Genomic DNA, 19814 nt, shown 5'->3' on the forward strand with positions numbered 1-19814 from the left:
GGTGACGGACAGTTAAACTCTTAAATTCTAAGCGTGAGATCATGCCAGAAATAAGTGTACAGATAAAACAGGATGAGAGGGGAGAAAATGCGTGAACTGGGGTTCAGAGGCGCGAGCGCTAAAAGCGACACGAATGTAAAAGAATAAATAAGGGTTCCCATTTTTTTTCCTCTGTTGTTCTCCCGTCCTCGTCACGCTACACAGGCTGAGTTGGCTGGTAGAGGTACAAAATACATGTAATTCTCCCATGATATTTTATGCATAAGAACCCAATAATAGTATATAATACACATATTTTGAAAACGGTAAATACAAATGCGATTGCAAGTTTTATGATTTAATTTTAATGTCATGATTCATGGTGGTTTACAATAAAGTTTGACATACTTTTGTCGGTTACGGAAGATGAAGACAATAGCGATTAGTGGCATCAAAAGGAATATTTCGAGTATGTCTCAGCAGCCAGGTTGGGAGATTTACGTGTGGATCTTAGGTGGAAGGTTTTGAAGTCAGACGGAAAACAGGTCACAGAAGTCATTATGTGGAAGAGGAGAAACAGTCAAGAGTTGGTAGGATGGACGGACAAAGGTATGCATTTCGTGAGCTGCGAGGAGAAGGTGCTTGACACATTACAAAGAGAGGATGGCTGGTTTGTGTTGGTGAAAGGTTGCAAAGTTGAGTTGGGGAAGATGAGGGAATTGTACATTTATTAAGTTTATCGGAGGTGTGGAGTATTCAGAAGTGTTCAATGTGGGGAAAAAGTAAATTTGATAAGATGGTTAAGGACAGATGTTGGAGGAGGTAAAATAATCTGGAAGGGAAGGTGGAGCACTTGGTGGTCAGTGATATGACGGTATATGTAGAATTTCGAATCTGCAGAAAATTATGCTACACTGGCAAAAGAAATGATGGGATGGATTAGAGTTGTATGCGTGTAAAGTATAGTGGAAGAGTTCAATTCCAATGTTCATCCAGTAACTGGTTTTAATATTTTGTGGGTCTTCCTTACGAGATCAGTGGTTGGTTGTTCAGGCCACTTTACAGTTAACGGCTACTCTGAGGAGATTTAATATGTTACTGAGAGGGAAATTATGGTAATAGGCGATCGGTAGAGTGAATATCACTCTTTACAATGTAATAGTGTAATAGTGTGCGCACACTCCGCTGCAGAGTGAAAATCTCATTCTGGAAACATCCCCCAGGCTGTGGCTAAGCCATGTCTCCGCAATATCCTTTCTTTCAGGAGTGCTAGTTCTGCAAGGTTCGCAGGAGAGCTTCTGTAAAGTTTGGAAGGTAGGAGACGAGGTACTGGCAGAAGTAAAGCTGTGAGTACCGGGCGTGAGTCGTGCTTCGGTAGCTCAGATGGTAGAGCACTTGCCCGCGAAAGGCAAAGGTCCCGAGTTCGAGTCTCGGTCGGGCACACAGTTTTAATCTGCCAGGAAGTTTCAGTGTAATAGTGATTTATTCTGCTTGTTACTGCAGTGATCCCTGTTTCCGTGAAAATACCTTCACAGCGAAGCTTGTAATATGCTATAAACAGAACTACAATACACAACACAGAGTTATTCATCATTCCTCAGAGAGATGAAAAAGTACTGTGATGTCGTTTGAAGTCACTGCGGGAACAGTCCACCACTGCGTCGTTGTGTAGCTCTTCCATTCCATTCAGTGATCCTATACAAGAGGTGCACTTCGGCCAATGCTCCATCAGCAGACTTATCCACAGTACTGCTATTTATCACTGTTAACGCTGCTTGAAAACAAAACGTAAGACGGAACCGAGCAGTACTGAATGCAAGCTCGAGGACAACGAGTTAAAAAAGGCATCACGGTTGTCAGAATCAGGTACTGTGAACGAATACAAATAAGATACACACCGTATATCTTCGACATTGCACTGTTGTGCACTATTTGAGATACAAAGTTATTTTGGCAAGAAACTGAACGAAATGCAATAACTTTAACGAGCCGTCAGAGACCTTGGGTTCCTTCTACCAAAATACTCATAAGGTATCCACGAACAGTAACGGTGAAGTTCTGGTTCACCCTGTATATGCTTAGTGTACACGAGTTGTAGGAGTAGGAAGAGGATGGAGCCCATAGGCATGAAGTGAAGGGATAGAAGGAAGAATAGTTGTTGGTCATAACAGATGTAATGCAATAAGGCAAATATAGGAAACTGGAAGTGGAAAATATTTGGAGCTTGGTGAGACCAGAATACTATAAAAGGTCGTTGGCTTTCTTGACCTCATAGAATACAGAGGTAATGCATTTTCAGTAGTTACGTTGATGGGAGAGGAGGTGCGTGGAGCAACGGCTTTGTTCATCGGCAGATAAATTAAGTGGAAGGGATAGGTTCTGGCTGGAATGTGCTTGTGGAAATATCATTTGTTTTTTGACTTTCGTGCTGAATACTGTCTGTCTGCGGCTGTGATGTGACTGCAAGGTTGTGACCACAACCGCTGCAGTCCAGATGGCTCTGGCAGTGAGGTGCTGTCAGCAGCGGCTGACGTCAGAGCAGGTGAAGCAGCTGGCCCCCAGCGCCCTCTTGAGTCGGCGGAACGCCTGCTCCTCGTACTGAACGTCGCCCGTTTGGTGCCACTCCACGTAAGTGCGGGTATCCATGAGGAAGCGCAGGTGCCGCGGCAGCGCCGAACGTTCCAGCGGTTCCAGCTCCAGCAGGATGATGAACTCGCGCTGCGACGGGTCCAGCGTACGGTGGTTCGCCAAGTCCATCTCCCACAGGCACCACTGCAACAGCCGGCGTGCGCCTGGCTCACGTTGTTCAGATCACTCTCCTCGGGTCAGTAAGTCACAAAATCAGTCACGGCATCGGGAAACGTGCTGGCGACAGCTTCGAGCGACCTGCTGAGGTGGAAGATATGCTTTGGATAGTTTCCTGATTAGCTCCTTAGCATCACTGAACAGTGTGGCGATTTGTCTGGAAAACCAGGAAATTCTGGAAGTCTAAAGGGAACTTAACCAACTGGAAAATTTTGAGGAATTTTAGATAACTCTGAACGGCTCAGGAAATTCTAAGAGACCTAAGGTAAGTTAAGTTGTCATTTTGTTACAATTTACTCTTAGATTCTGCTTCCAAAACTATCGACTGTAGACTTGTATAATAAAAGATGAAAGAGAGCAATGAACTTATGTAACGTTGGTTAGCGATCGTGGCTACCTCCGGCATCTTCTTCGACATGAAGGATCTTCGTTATCATGTTCGCTCACCATTTCATGATTATGAATGCGAGTAAGAATTTCTGATGTAGCTGTAAATTTGTCCTTCACACAAAAACAAATGTAAATTTCTTGTTTGCACTAGACTGTTTTATAGATCAGTATTCAATATACATGCTTCAGTTCTTTTTTGCTAGTTTCCGTTGACAGTAGTACTTTCCGCGCTTTCTCACTTTTTCATGTTTCAAGTCAACAGTCAACGTAGTGAGAAGAGCGTTGCGTCCTTGCAATCAAAATCTATTGACAATTAATTTCAATGAGAACAGTTAGAATTGTGTTCCTGAGGAGATTTCTCGTATATTTGAAGTTATCGCAGGACGGCATGGCACGCCAAGGAACGGTGACAGACGACGCAACGAAAGAGTTTGCAGCGGCAGCAGTGCCTCGCAACTTACGAAAGTTCTGCTAAAACGGTAAATCCTAACTGAACTAGGAATGATCCGTAATAAATAACGTGTCTACTAGAAAAATTTCATTTGCGCCAATAAAATGTAGTAAAGTAGAACCTGCTCTTCCATAGAACGAAAACTGGTTCAGGTAAATTTGAAATTTCAAGCAGAAAAACCTGAAAATCACAGGGAAATCTTTTGATGAGACAAAATCACGAATTGGTACGAGGAAATGAAAAAAATGCTGTTATTACACTGATACGTTGGCTACACACATTAACTAGTCACATTACTAATATGTACGGCTTTGCTGACACAAGGAGACAAAAGCGTCTGGTACTAGTATTCATACGGATACGAGTAACTGTGGTTCAGTGTTCCATAAACGTAATGTAACGAATCTATGGAACGGCAACTCGTTCTAGTTTCGAAGCTGGACAGTAAACTGCTTTAGGTATCGTGGCTCGTTGGAAAACAGGAAACTCTAATTTATTATCTGCTGACTTGCAGACAGCTCGTGACGTTCTAGGAATATGGGGACAGTGTTGTTGACAAATAACCACCCTCCGTTCGTATTGGGGGCCAAATACAACTCACCTAGTCAGATGTGTAAATAGCAACTGGGTCTGCAGATTGCTTAATCGTCCCTCTGTAGGTGGCATTTATGGATAAAGGGGCACGAGAACACGTCTAAAAGCAGAAGCAACTCCGTTTGAACTACATCCTCCATACTCTTCATTTTTTTTTACTTTTTTATTTTTGCTTTGGACAGCAATTACCCTAGAACCAGCAGTAGTTACAACGGAGCCATGTTAACGTAACTAAAAATTTCGCCGCAGAACAATAATGAGACTCTGACGTACTGACATAAGTTCGTAAAGTTCGTAAAATCAAATAAAACCCACAGGGACGAACATCATACAGGCAGCAGTAGTTACTTTAGTGCGAAGTTAACGGAATTGTAAAATTCACAACAGAACAATGACGAAAGCTTGACGAGCAAAGGTAAGTTCTGTTCGTAAAATGAAAACACAAAGTTACGACCCAAGTTTCCGGACCGTCCTGGTTTCATGTGAGGATGAAATCTACTGCAACGTATAGTCTGAAACTGGACACCGGCATCTTTTAAACAGTCCGCGAGCAAAGTCTATTAAATATATGGCCGCGAGGTGACCGGCGTTATAGTACTGGGATATGTGCCACTCACAGTTCCATAAGCAGCTTTCTGAATCGTAGATTTGAGATCCATACAAGGGATGGGTGTTGGGCCTAATTGTCCTTCCGTAATGCTCCTCTTGATTAGACAGTCAACAATTTCATCATGGCGAATACCGTGGTGCACTTTTATCCAGCGGAAACGAACGTCTGTGCTCAATGTCCGCGCGTCTGTTATGGACGCCAAGATATCCGAAGTATATTCGTTAGTCTTTTATGAAATACTGATTACTACAGTTTCCGCAACGCGCTTTGGGAAGCCCGTGAGGAGCAAAATGGTTCAAATGGCTCTGAGCATTATGGGACTTAACATGGGTGGTCATCAGTCCCCTAGAACTTAGAAATACTTAAACCTAACTAACCTAAGGACATCACACACATCTATGCTTGAGGCAGGATTCGAACCTGCGACCGGAGCAGTCGCGCGGTTCCGGACTGAGCGCCTAGAACCGCTAGACCACCGCGGCCGGCCGTGAGGAGCAGTACGTGCCCGAACGTCTGTTGTGTACTGTGACAAATGGCTTCCCTGATGACCAGTGACGCCGCCGTGAAGACAAACGATTCAGAGAAAAGTGCAGACAATTGGCAGAAGCCGCTAGAGGGTCTGAAGAACGCATATGCCACAACCGCCTCAGTTCTAGAGCCACCCATGTGGATGCAAGCGTAATATAGCCAATGTGGGATAAGGAAATGCTCTAGGTCGAGGCTGACGTTCGTCTCCGTTCTGAAATCCGACGGCAAGTACGACGCGAGGGCTGGATTGAAGGAAATACCGAACGAAGAGGGAAAGGAAAGGACTTTTGTGCTTTGTAGAATTAGTGGTAAGAGATGTCGCCATTTCTTATAGCTGCGGACTAGTAAGAGAGTTCGGTTCGTTTTTCTTCTGTTAGGTTCCTTTGTGAGTCCACAGAATTGAACCACCGCCTTGAGGGTGGCACAACCAGACATCGAAGACCGACTAAAGAGAAAAGTCACTCTGCTGTTTAAACGCCTCTTTGGAGTTTCGGTGCTCGCGAAGCCTCGCATCACTTGAAAAGAAACAAAATCTCGACCCATCCAACCTCACTATATGCCTCCATTGGGATACTGTCCGGTTTCTGTGCTGTTTGTCCAACTACAGAGGTGTAACTTAATGTGAACTGTGAGAACACTTTGAGAGGTACCTGTTTCTAAATGTCCGTTACATGCAGTTCACTTCGCAATATTCGTCCGGAAAGCGGCTGAGATGGAACTGCTTTCTCCAACAGCAACGATCTCTGTCGGATTTGAAACTACTGTCGTTGGCAAGACGTTCACTCTTTTCTGGTTCCTCTGGTTGTGACCTTTTTGCGGCTACTGTTCAAATGCCGTGTTAGATGACTGCGAGTGGTACATCATTCTTTGTATACATGTTGTGCTCGCGACTGTGAGAAATAAAGAGTTCTGGCAACTTCATTCACGGTTTCGTCATGGGCACGTCAAAATATGATAACACATTTCTGCCATTCTGTCACGTCCCCGAGAAACAAATTAATGCGCTGATTCCTTACAGCCAATTGGCGTCTAACACCACTCCACTCACACGATTTACGCCAGCGGTGGGCCGTCATATAACATTCTGTGCCAGTTTTACGCCACCAACAGCCTTAGACAGAGACCAGTGTTCCCTACTGAGGGGTGACTGTTTCACCACTGGATGGGTTCCAGGCAAGAAATCCTTCCTGCTAACACCCATATTTCTAGCGACTAATACTCATAGCATTAGGTTGGTGCGTAAGTTCGTAGCGTTTTCTTTTGCATGTTGGTATCCTGGTTGCTGTGAGGCTATTTATCGAATGCCATCTTTTATTTGTAATCCACTGTCATTAGTTGAATTTACATTTGTCGTCTGGAGATAGTAAGTGAAGTCATGGACACTAGAAAATGGAGCGCATCGGAACATTTCCGACCCATTCGTCTGTTTGAGTTCAGTTGAGGGGTGACAGCAGCGGAGGCAGCCACAAACATTTGGGCCGTGTAAGGGGATAGTGCCATTGGAAACAGCACGGCAAGAAAATGGTTTCCTTGTTTTAAGAAGTATTGTTTTGACATTGGTGATTCTCCACGTTCAGAAAGACCTTCGAGGTTTGATGAAGATTGCTTAAACGCTTTAATCCACAATGATACATGTCAGTGTACTCGATAAATGGTAAATGTGATGAACTGCGATCATTTCACCATATTGCGACTTTTCATTCAATGAGAAAGGTTCAAAAATTGGGTATATGGGTACTGCATGCTCTAAGCCAAAAGTCAGCAGGTGGTCAGGTCTGCATCTTTGCTTTCTCATCATCAATTGGCTCGTGAACACCAACCATTCTTATCCTGTATCGTTACTGTTGACGAGAAATTGTGTCTTTATGCTAACATAATGAGAAGAAAGGAACGGTTGAGTCTAATGAAAGCAGCAATTCCCCGTACAAAGACCTGCGTGCATCCGTGAATGACAGTGTTATGGTTCTGGTGGAAAAGCGACGGTGTGGTGTACTACGAATTGCTTCCCCGCGGTGTAACCATCACTGCTGACATTTATTGTTTTATTGTCAAGAACTGAGACGTCTTGGAGACAAAATCCGAGAACAACGACAAGGAAGACTGTGTGAAGTGAAGCTACGCCACGATAGTACCTACATTCTACTGAACTGACAAAAACCACTACAGAGGAGTTGGGTTTGGAAGTCTCTGCGCTCACTTTATTCACCTGATCTTGGACCCTCAGATTTTCACCTTGTCTGCTCTTTATCGAACAGACTTCAAGGAACTCCCTTTCCGGATGAGAATGGGCTCCGAACACAGTTCGACGAGTGCTTCGCCTCGTGATTTCTACAGTTGTGAAATCGGAAAGTTACCCCAGCGTTGCCAGACCGTCATGTGATCTGTTGTGTTTATTAAACTTATGGTAAAACGCTACGAACCTGTCCAGTAAAACCAAAGAAGAACGTGGAGGTGACCAGATACCAATACACTCCTCCCACGGGTTCAGCAGGGATCTGGTCCATCCATGTTTGGGGCTGGCATTGCGTACAAATGTCGCTAGACTCCCATCACTCTCGAGGGCGATTTGAGGGCTGCACAGTACTGGAACAGAATGAACCATTCCTGTAGACAACATCTCGGCGATGAGATCGCACATCCAGCAGGCAGGAAGCATCCGAATGCTATGGCCAACGGCATCTGCTGACATGAACCCGACTGAGCACGTTTAGGGCCAGTTGACATTGGCGTGCTTCGTCGCAGGATCCCTCGTCGTACGATACGCCTTAGGAGAATCACCGCCGTCGTCTGGTACGGCTTGAGCAGCAACGTTCGACCACGTTGAGCACAGCATTCCCATGAGGACTCAAGCTTGTTGCAATGCACAGGGTGGAGGAATGCGGTGTTGAACTTAGCTACCCATAGAACATGATTTCGCAGATGTGTATTAAGATGGGCTTTCTGACCAGAGTGTCTTTAATCTGGTTACCGTTTTTGTTTTTACACTTCTGCCTATTAACACTGCAACATTAGGAAGGATAGTAAAGAATGAAGTTTTACTGGTTAGTACACAGTATAGTAGGAAGAACACACGATTTAATTTGTACGTGGTTTGGCGTACACAGGTCGTGAAATTTACTATACAGAGCAACAGAGGTTCTCAGCTGCATGGGCATGGGTTCGAACTGAGCTTAGATGACAGACACGTTATGTCATTCCACGCTGCTTCAGCTCTATGCCAGAAGGTTATTTGCTGTAGTGGCTAGCAAATGGTGTCGGTCTAGTCTCTCGGCAAACCGTGAACAGATATTTTAGTGGGTAAGGCGTCTGCAGAACATACGAGCCAATTCAGTATCAGAACACCTTCTCTTTCAACGTAGATCAGAAAACCGTAAACTAAATGCGGTCTTGTGTTACCACGTTGAATGACAACGTGATGGTGGCCTCGAAGATGGAGAAAGCCACTGGTCTTAACACTGAAGAAATATAAAGGCTGCTGCCCAAATAACCGTAACGTGAACCACAGGTGATCATGTTGTGTACTCAGTGACATCCTATGCCATAACTTCAGCTACTGAGCCCATACAATGATAACGAGTATATCTGGCAACGTTCGTTCTTCTCAGAGCTTCCATACACGGATGCGTCCATTGTGATGCCGTACATAGCAGTGCGATTCGTCTGAAAAGATGATGTGTTGCCACCCATGCATCCAGTATTGCCGTTGGCCGCACCACACACTGCTGTCATGTCAAGCGTACCGCAACAGCGGTCGCTGGGCTGAGAATCCATGTTTCCCCGAACACAGCCGCCCTGACCGTGTGGGAGTTGTCTTGCTGCGGGCAAGTTCATTTCCTGACTCAGTATACGTGGCGTTGCTCTACATTGTCCGAGTTAACAGTATGTCTGTCCTCTCGGGCGATAGCTGTGTCGGCCCCTTAGATTCTGCATCCTATTGAGTATCGCCTTCGCAGACTCATCCATTACAGTCGTGGAATCCCAGACCATCGTGATAACTGACAGCATGGAACGAGAAACTGCTCTCTCTATAGGTCACAATCCTGCTACTGCTGAGTATCAACGCACACTGGTGAGTGTTTCTGCTTATTACACGACGCATAACATAATCTTTCCATATTCTAATGTGTTTTCTGAATGAGAAGCACACTATTTTATTTCTTCCTTGGTGTACTACTTTTTTTGTAGACCTGTCACCTGGTCTATTCTCTTTTTCTGCTAGAAATTCTTCAAAATGCTTTCTCCTCTGTCCAATAAATATAGATTGTATTGTGTGTGTGGGACTGATAGTCGTTTTATTCTTGTTTTCATCTTCCGTGCCTCCATCAGTCTCCTATATCCGTTTCCTCACATACTTTTTCCCATGCCTCTTCCTTACACTTTCTTGTTAATTCGATAGCTCTCTTCTGATATATATGTATCTCTTTCAACCCTCTTCAATCCCATAGCTTAACCATATGTGATGTAGCTTCTTTTCTTCAGCCATCTTCAACAAAACCATGGTCATCCATTTAGTTCTACTTATCTATCCCTTTTCCTTCCCAATGTCTCCTCCGCCGCTTCCTTAATCGACTGTTTCAGAAAACCATATAGCTCATTGGCACTTCAGTTCTCCTCCACTGCTTCCAGGCATATATTTAATATTTACTGAGACTAAATTTTCATACTTCCTTCTTGTAAGAGAAGTATCTTATATTTTGGCTCCTCTATAATTGTACTTCCAGCATCCTCCTCCTTCTCCTCCTCCTCTGCTATCTTTGTCTTAATCGGAAAAGCAGTTTTTGAAGTAACTACGTAATGATCGGAGCCACACTGTATTCCCGTTGTATTGTACCTAAACATCCGCTGTCTTCGCACTTTTACATAGTCTATGATTGAGATTAGATCCCTTGACGGATTAGCCCACGTTTAATTACGAAGTTCTTTACGCTGGAATTCAGCATTCATAACAGTACACTCCTGACCATTACAGAAGTCAACCAAACCTTTACCATTCGCATCGTCGTCTCCTCAGGGTCTGGCAACGACACCGACACCATTTAATCTTTTTCCAGTTCGACCATTTAAACCCCAATTATTAACAACTCACGCCCACCTAGACATTCGTCAGACATTTCTTGTAGGTCATCGAAACATTCCCCTTGTCCTCCTCAGGGGCATCTCTGCTATGGCCATATACATCAATGAATTTCAGTTTTATTCCAAGAATTTTTATTGTTACACCGATTATTCTTTCATCCACTTCTTTCCAATTATTTATTCCCTGTTTCCGTTTCCTTCTTATAAGAACTTTTAACCCAGAATCTTCTCAAATCTTTTTTCCACTCCACTCCAAAACAGGACATAAGCTCCAATCACTTCTTATCCAGTAAAAGAGATCAGGAAAAGTGCAAGAAATGGGAAGGCAAGGTTGCCAGAAGCCAGGTGTTCCTTGAACACAAGAACTTGCTCATCAGGTGCTCCGTGGGTATGCATGGTAGACTGAAGCTAATTTTATCACCCCATACCAAGTAAAACGATAGATTAATCCCGGAAGTTAATAGGTTACCTGAAAAATCTAACTGCTGAACACACTGGGAACGTTATTTGATAATATCCTGAACTTGTCAGGGGCTACGTCTGCTGCTTATGGTTGGAGGACCTGGGCATTTGAATAGAATTATTTATCTTAGTGTTTGCTGAATGGTAGAATTTGATCTGCTAAACGTAAGCTCTATCGAAACAATATGAAATTTACTCAGAATACATTAACATTATGATTACAAACAACTTGAGAATGAATTTTACTTAAATAAAATAAACAGTGATCAGAAAAAGGAGTGCTTATTAGGGTTTCCGCCAGCATGATGCTGAACAGCCACGGATGACATGGTGCCCAGACACAGAAAGTACACGAAAAACTTTTTGAACCGTGATTTTCAAACTTTATAATTCTATAAAAAACAGACCTTGAATCCGACAGAGTGCACAAGCCGGCCGCTGTGGTCGAGTGGTTCTAGGCGCTTCAGTCTAGAACTGCGCGAGCACTACGGTCGCAGGTTCGAATCCTGCCTCGGGCATGGATGTGTGTGATGTCCTTAGGTTAGTTAGATTTAAGTAGTTCTAAGTTATAGGGGACTTATGACCTCAGATGCAAGTCCCATAGTGCTCAGGGCCATTTGAACCAATTTTTTTTGTGTATCTCATCATCTTCCTGTAAATCCAAAGTAGAACTTCGAAAACTTGATAGAGGGCCGTAGTCGAGGAAAATGCGTGCAAGTGCGGAGTCCGAAACAGAATGAGCATCCGAATGAGAATCGCAAAAAAGTATCACGCCTCTAAATTTTGATTGCTTCCTTTCATACCTCAGGAAGCACCCGTTCCACTGCCCATTGTTCGAAGTAATTCCAGAAAGGGGCTAAGAGCTCCTCCAATGAGACGTCTGGAACTCCGTTCACGATCTTCCAGCATCACGTAATAGATGGAGCCATCACTGAGGTTCGTGTTTATGGAAACGAGAACAAAATTTCGCCACGTTCATACGGGCAGCCAGGTTTGTCGGAAATTGTGGAAATTTTGTAGAGCTTCGCAAAGAGCTCCCACGGGAACGGCACAGTTTGGAAATTTCGTAGACCCATAGGCGAGCATACAAATAGCTTGTGTTTGGAGACCAACGCACAGGACGATAACGGCAAGTGGACAACTGAGGACACCGCCGAAAGTTTGCCGACAAGAAGAGTTCTCCCCCTCTCCACCTTTGGTTTCCGATCTGTTATAGAGGACGCCAGTCAACCGCTTCACCGTTCATTCTTAGAGATACCTCCAGGATAACTCCTGAAAGGCTTGCTTGGCTGTCCGTCTCCCGCTAACGTGAAACCTACACCTTGAATGACAGGCAGCTCCTCAAGAGCGTGCGAAACATTCCACCTGTTTCTGACTCCAAACGAAAGGAATTCCGTTGACCAAGTCCAGATACATTAGAGAGGGAAACTACTACAAGAATGAAATGTTAGCCGGCCGCGGTGGTCTCGCGGTTCTAGGCACGCAGTCCGGAACCGTGCGACTGCTACGGTCGCAGGTTCGAATCCTGCCTCGGGTATGGATGTGTGTGATGTCCTTAGGTTAGTTAGGTTTAAGTAGTTCTAAGTTTTAGAGGACTAATGACCACAGCAGTTGAGTCCCATAGTGCTCAGAGCCATTTTTGAATGAAATGATAGATTAGATAAAATGAGATGAGTTATGTACAATTGTACAACCTATGGCCTAAGCACTCTTGTGGTCAGCACACAATACAAGTGAGAAGTCGACAAACTGCAGCCTCACAACTGGACCGTGTGGAGTTGTGACAGAATTGTGCAATTATGGGCCCCTTCAGATGGTGAGACTTAAATTTGAATTTTCCAGCTAGATTGTGGGGTGAGAGGAAATACAAGGAGAATGGGGTCATACATATCTAATATGTATAAAAGCAAGGAAACAAGAAACACCCGAGCAATTATAGGGTGATTAATGTTATGGCATCTGTCAGCAGACTTTTTAGCACTATACTGAAAAATAGCCGCACGTCTCACATTGATTCCTGCAGCTGTTTCCGCTGTGTTGCTTGTCTCTTCGCACTGATAACTCTAAGCAAACTGCGCTGCTCTCGGTCGTTAATTGAAGACCATAGGCCACTGCGGAAAATGTCCGGAATTTTGGTATTCTTGGCACACTCTTGACGCTGTGGATCTCGAAATATTGAATTTCCTAGCGCATTCCGAAATGGAATGTCCTAGGCGTCTAGCTCCAACTGTAGTTTCTCGTTCAAAGTTTTGTTAATCCCGGTCGTACGTCCATGATGACATCGGAAACTTTTTCACATGAATAACCTGTGGACAAGTGATAAGTCCGCGAATGCACTGCCAAATTTAAACGGACGCAAAATCTCAAAGATTGGCGATCTTTTACAGAAGCTCAAAACTTAGCGCGGGCTTCAATGAGAGATGCTTACAATAGGTTCAGACCTTGCACCGAAAGATATAGGTGTTCGTTTTTTTCCGCTCGCTGTACAAGATTGGAACACCAGATAATTATTCTGAAGGTGGTTCGATTAACCCTCTGCCAGGCACTTAAATGTGATTTGCAGAGTACCCACGTAGAAGCAGTTGTAGATATACCTGACGTGCGCGATACTACCTCCATCTGAATATGTGCATGTCGCTTTCCCATGACTTTTCTCACCCAGTGTTCCCTCCACCGCTAACGCTGCTACTTGTGGGTGGTTACTGCATGTTGACGTCGAACACAGATGGTCGTCACATTAATTTCGCTGGACTGTGTAACATAGTTCATGACAGTTTAACGTTCCCTGCATGCCTTCTACGTCGTGTTGTAATTTTAATGTCAAGCAGCGTATTTTACAATCAACCTCCAGCGATGACATTAGCATGGGTATCCTGTGACGCGGTGGTGTGACTCAGAGCTTTCGCTTATGTAAGCTTAGCGGTGGTCGTTCTTTGCAGTATTTTTGTAGTTTTTTAATTATAAGTTGCTGGAACATCTTACTCATCTAACCCAGTGAGGAAGGACAGAAAATTTTAATTTTTGATTGGGACAGTGGTCAACACTGATAGAAAAATAATTTAGAATACTACCAATCCCCCGATTCCAGCCAAAGTTCCCGGGAGGTTTTTCTGGGTTATCAGGCGAATGCCGCAACTGCAAATCCCCCCTTTCTCATATATTCTCAACTCCTCCCTACCCCCAACCTACCGTGATGTGTGATTCAGAAGAACAACTTTCGGGAGTAGGGGAAGAAAGATGTTCAAAAAAAGAACATTATTGTTGGTGCAGATAACTTACTCTGCTGGAGAGGAAGCTCTTTGAGAGGACAACGATGGTGTGCCGGCTGTGATCCATGGACCTGGAGATATTCTGCACGATGACGGTGCCCAGCTGGAAGTCCCGCTCGTGAAGGCAGACGCGGTAGCGCTGCGGTCCGTTCTCCAGCAGTGGAACCAGTGTGCCCACCACCCAGGGGCGGTCGTTGCTGCTGTAACCAATCAGACAGAATGTGGGTGAAGAACACCATCTAAACTTGCCTATAACCGTTCATACAGGTCGTAGCATCTACGGGTGGAGAACGGCGTTACCTAAAGGATTCCAAGCCGAAAGGTATTGTTAAGCGCTTGATTTTTTTTTTTTAGAAAACTAAAGGAACTGGACGCAGAAATAGATCAAGTAAAGCTTTATTTAAACAATTTGTAATTGTACTGGTCTGGGAGCGAAGCTGCGACTTTCAGGAGCTTAGAATGGAGGGCTAGCGGCAAGAGGCAGGCAGTGTGGAAGGCGCAAATTTCCGCCTTCCACCCTTGGGAAAATATACACTGATGAGACGAGCGCTACGATCACTGCCCACCTCGAGGTTTTATGCTGCCTGGTGGTGCTGAGGGCACGTGGCACGGTAAGAGAATTATTTGAATGGAGCAGCGACGGATGGGGAATCATTCTTGCGGCGACAAATGGCGCAAATGCGTAAATCCACCGACTTCAGCGACTTTGACAAAAGCCAGATTGTTGTGGCTCAGTGCCTGGAAGCGAGAATCCCGTAAACGGTGGAGCTGTTCGGCTTTTCGCCTTCACTTTCGTGGGCATCTGCTGGAAGTGGTTGATAAATGCTGAAACCACGAGTAGGCAAGACGTTGGACGTCCATACCTCATCATAGAACACAGGGATTGAAGGCTTGCTCCCTCCCTAAAGTAGTATAGGCTCCCATCTGTGGCAGATATGACGACAGAATGCAGTAGTTACGCATGCACAAGTGTTTTAGAAAATACCGTTCAACGCACAGTGTTGAGCATGGAGTTCCACAGCAGAGGACCCCTACGTGTTCCCATGTTTACCCAACAGCGTTGTCAGTTGTGAAACTTCCTGGCAAATTAAAACTGTGTGCCGGACCGAGACTCGAAATCGGGACCTTTGCGTTTCGCCGACAAGTGCTCTACCAACTGAGCTACCCAAGCACGACTCACGATCCGTTCTCACAGCTTTGCTTCCGCCAGTATCTCGTCCCTTACGTTCCAAACTTAACAGAAGCTCTCCTGCGAACCTTGCAGATCTAACACTCTTGGAAGAAAGGACTGTCACTTATGATTACAGTGGGCATGAGATCTTAGTGATTGGACCGCGGATCAGTAGAATCGTGTCACCTGGTAGGATGAATCCCTTTTGTTGTTAAACCAGATCGATGGTCATGTCCAGATATGCCGTTACCCAGGCGAACGGCTTGTTCTAAACATGCAGCGTGCCATGGACGCAGGCCGGTGGGAGGAATATTATGTTCCGGAGCATTCACCTGGGCTTGCATGGGACCTGCGGTAGTAATCCGAGGCACCATGCCAGCTATGAACTACTGACCACCCGTAATCCCTTGTGCTTGATGTCTTCCTCAACCGTATCTTCCAGCAGCAATTGTCCGTGTCACAAGGGCAGAATTGTGTTGCAATGGTTTGAGGAGCATGATAGTGAACTCACGTTGATGTCCTGACCATCAAGTTCGGCTTGTCTTAACTGGATGAAACGCAACTGGGTCGCTGCCACGCGCCAGCTATGCGCGCACAAACCAACCGCTCGTAAATTACGGGAGGTGTGTGAACTATGCCACAAACCTCTGGATACCTATCACGTACTTGTAGAATCCTTGGCAAGCGGAGTGACTGTTGAACTGGGCTCCAGAAGTGGGCCAACACGATTTTAAGTAGGTGGTCATAATGTTTTGGCTCACCAATGTATAGAACGTTGAACTGTGAATTGTGAATTATGGAGACAACAAACGGCAAGATCTGAGTTCTGAGGTAGAGTGGACCTTTGAAGGGACTACTAGGCAAGCAACAATCCAGTGTTCAGTCCTGGAGGGGGTCACAGCTCGTTACTGCCTTCTCCTCTCCCCTTCACGAATAGAACTTGTAATCACTTCCACTTTTAATATGCCACAGGTACCTAGGATTTGCATAATAATAGCAATAAATAAATAAATAAATAGAAATTTTCTGACGTCAACGCTTAGTACATTGCTTGAGCATAAGTTTCAAAAAATTTGAATTCAGAGGAACTCATCATTTAAGAAATACTTGTCCGAAAATTACAAGTAGAGAAGTATTTTTTAAATACAGCTGGTTTAAGAACAATAATAGCGACGAACTCTCATTACCTTGACGTCATGATTTACCTGACGTACACTGATAATTCAGAACATTATGAACTCCTGACTATTAGCCGGTATGTCCACCTTTGGCACTGATAACAGCGGCGACGCATTATGGTATGGAAGTAGTGAGACCTTGGTAGATCGCTCGAGGGAGTTGGCACCACATCGGCAAGCACAGGTCACCTAATTCCCGGAGACGGGAGATGTTCAGTCACATCCCAGATGTGTTCCACTGGGCTCAGATCTGGCACGATGGGGGAGCCATCACGTGAACTGGAACTCGCCACTGTGTTCCTCGAACCATTCCATCACACTCCTGGACTTGTGAGGAGCCGTATTACCTTGTTGAAAAATCCCACTGCCGTAGGGCAAATTGATCGTCAGAAAGGGGTACCCGTGGTCTTCAACCAATATACAATACTCTTTGGCCGTTATGTTGCCTTGCACGAGCTCCCCTGGACCCATGGACGCCCATGTAAATGTTCCCCAGAGCATAATGGAGCAGCCGCCAGCTTTCTCCGTCCCGGAGTACAGGTGCCAAGGAGTTGTTCCCCTTTAAACTACGGATTCGCTCCCTCCCATCGGCATGATGAAGAAGGTATCGAAATTCATCAGATCATGCAACACTTCGCCACTGCGCCAATGTCCAGTGTCGATGGTCACGTGCCCATTTCAGTCGTAGTGCTGATGCAGTGGTATTAATATTGTCACATGCAAAGGTCATCGGCTGCGGAGGCGCATCGTCAGGAGTTTTCGGTATACCGTATGTTCACACACACTTTTACTCTGTCCAGCTTAAAAGTCTGATGTTAGTTCCGCCACAATTCGCCCCCTATCCTGTTTTACCAGTCTGCCCAGCCTACGACGTCCGACATGTGTAATGAGGGGTGGTCGCCCAAACCCAGGAAGTCTGGACGTGGTTTTACCTTGCCTTCACCACGCGTTGAAGGCACACACCACAGAATTTCTCGAACACCCGACAAATCAGGCTTTTCCGAAATGCTCGTGCCATCACAATCGGTCCTCGATCAAATTCAGATAGATCCCGCGCTTTCCCCATTCTACACACGGACAGCACGCTTACTGATTCTACATGCACCGCGCTTGTGTCTGAGTAGCAGTCATTCCTCGCCAGCTGACGCTGCTGTCGCCTGGACGGGTTTACATCGATAGTAGGTCAGTGGTCATAATATTCTGGATGATCAGCATAAAATCGACGTGTGTACTCACCAATGTGAATAGTTCAATTAGCACCGCTATTATAAACAGAGGCCTGTACATTATGTATATACGAGTTTGTATCTGGATGTGGAGAGGATGTTGCTTTGCGATTTTTTTTCAGTTTTTGCAGCACGGCCTCATTGCTTGGTGGCCATGTTATCAGAACATGTCACCACGGCTGATACAAGAAGCCTTAGAGATGTCGTGTAGACGGCAGTCAGTAAGAAATACTTTTGAAAGAAGCTACAAGCGAACTTTGCTGACAGAACGAGAATCGCTGCTGGGGCCTCACAGCGGGACAAGTTATCACGTATCTTCGACGAGCGCCGCCAGAGCTGTAGCAATGCTGCCACAGCAGATTTAAGTAAGGAGACTGTAGTCTCGGCGTCCTGGATTACCTTACATCCAGGTCAGATGGGCTCTAAAATACATACATAGAGAGTCGTGTTTAATAGAAAACATGTGTTTCAGAGTAGCAAAGATGATCAGGTAAGCACTTTAGAGCACATCTTTACTGGGCATTTTTTTCTCGTTTTGGCCTATACTACTGCCTCCCAAAATATGGACAGCAAAGAGATTTCAGTAAAAGACATATCGGACAATCGCTACAGCTTTGGACCCAGTCGTATCTGGAGCAGTGTGTCATACCTCACATTGATACTTTTGCTCTTCTCCATTATCCCCGACAGTTTGTAACATCATCACGGAATTGCCCAGTATTTCCGTCAGCACTACGAAAAGGAAAAATATATATATAAAACATAGTAATATACCCGATATATTGATGGAACTATCAGGATCGTTTTACTGGGATTTATTTATTGTTCTGAGACACTGAGGACATTGTCAGACAAACTGTGATGAGATTGCATAAGCCGATTTCGATGAGTGATTTACATGCGACATTTCGATGGCTCTCAGTGCCAAAACAGACGAATCGTATCGATAGATTCATTTATCCTTTACAAAATACGATTATGAAACCGGCTGGCTGTTTTCATCGGTAAGATGTAAACAAAAATCAATGACATGCCTGTTATACTGATAGAAATATCAGGGACGTTTTCCGGGCTTTTATTTATTGCTCTGAAACAGTCAGATTATAACTACATGGGCTTCCGCGACCGGTATCATGATGTTTAACGTTTTTCTAGGTTTTGTATTAAATATTTTAATTATAAACTGTAAAACCAACATCTCTATCGTATTAAAACAGCCTTCCTTAGTGGGTTTCGTGAGAAAAGGTGCCTCTATTTGTTGCAGACGATCGTCATCAATACGTCATATTTGTGAAACTTTATTGACCCTGCGAACGGCCTTGTCGCAGTGGTAACACCGGTTCCCGTCAGATCATCGAAGTTAAACGCTGTCGGGCTGAGCTAGCACTCGGATGGGCGACCATCTGGTCTGCCGAGAGCTGTTGGCAAGCGCAAGCCCTTGTGAAGCAAATTGAGGAGCTACTTGATTGAAAAGTAGCGGCTCCGGTCTCAGAAACTGACGTACGGCCGGGAGAGCGGTGTGCTGACCACATGCCCCTCCACATCCGCATCCAGTGACGCCTACGAGTTGCGGATGACACGGCGGCCGGTCAGTACCGTTGGGCCTTCATGGCCTATTTGGGAGGAGGAGTTATTGACCGGAATATATAAATGGCTACTAATGAAGAAAGGGAGAGAGTAGGAAACTAGCTATTCGTGGTGTAGCCGGCTTTCCAGTGATTGGAGCCGGTCTTCATATCAGCGCTTGGTTTCTGGAGGACACGTTTCCTTTCTGGTGTGCGCGGAAATGCACTGGCAGACCCTCTAAAGATGTTTGTCTAGGCTGTCGTATCCGTGCACAATGTGGCTTTTGTTCCGAGACCGCTCGCGGCTCGCTGGACAGGGATAGCTGGCAATCAAGAAGCCGGAAGTTTGTAGCCGTCCTCTCAGACTGCTTCATAATTTCTATCCCCTCTCGAATTTTGCGTCGGTGCATGCACAAGTCTTTCACCAGCACACGTGCTTCCTGGAACACGATAGGCTGTCCACAGTCAAGGCGGTGTTCCTCTATCGCCGATTGATTATGCTGTGCTAAT

The 19814-nt window shown here is 45.1% G+C and overlaps 1 protein-coding gene across 1 annotated transcript in view; it reads right to left on the minus strand.

Annotated features, from left to right (window-relative positions):
- Positions 1 to 321: 321 nt before the first annotated feature.
- LOC126335828 (toll-like receptor 2) overlaps positions 322 to 19814 on the minus strand; it is a 108565-nt gene continuing 89072 nt past the window's right edge. Inside the window, exons 6-7 of the mRNA XM_049999294.1 lie at positions 14175 to 14364; positions 322 to 2751 (exon numbers count right to left, since the gene is read on the minus strand). Of these exons, the coding sequence (XP_049855251.1) occupies positions 2497 to 2751; positions 14175 to 14364 (445 nt within the window). The 3' untranslated portion in view covers positions 322 to 2496. The remainder of the gene's footprint in view (positions 2752 to 14174; positions 14365 to 19814) is intronic.

The sequence above is a fragment of the Schistocerca gregaria genome, chromosome 2 (assembly GCF_023897955.1).
Source record: "Schistocerca gregaria isolate iqSchGreg1 chromosome 2, iqSchGreg1.2, whole genome shotgun sequence".
NCBI lineage: Eukaryota > Metazoa > Arthropoda > Insecta > Orthoptera > Acrididae > Schistocerca > Schistocerca gregaria.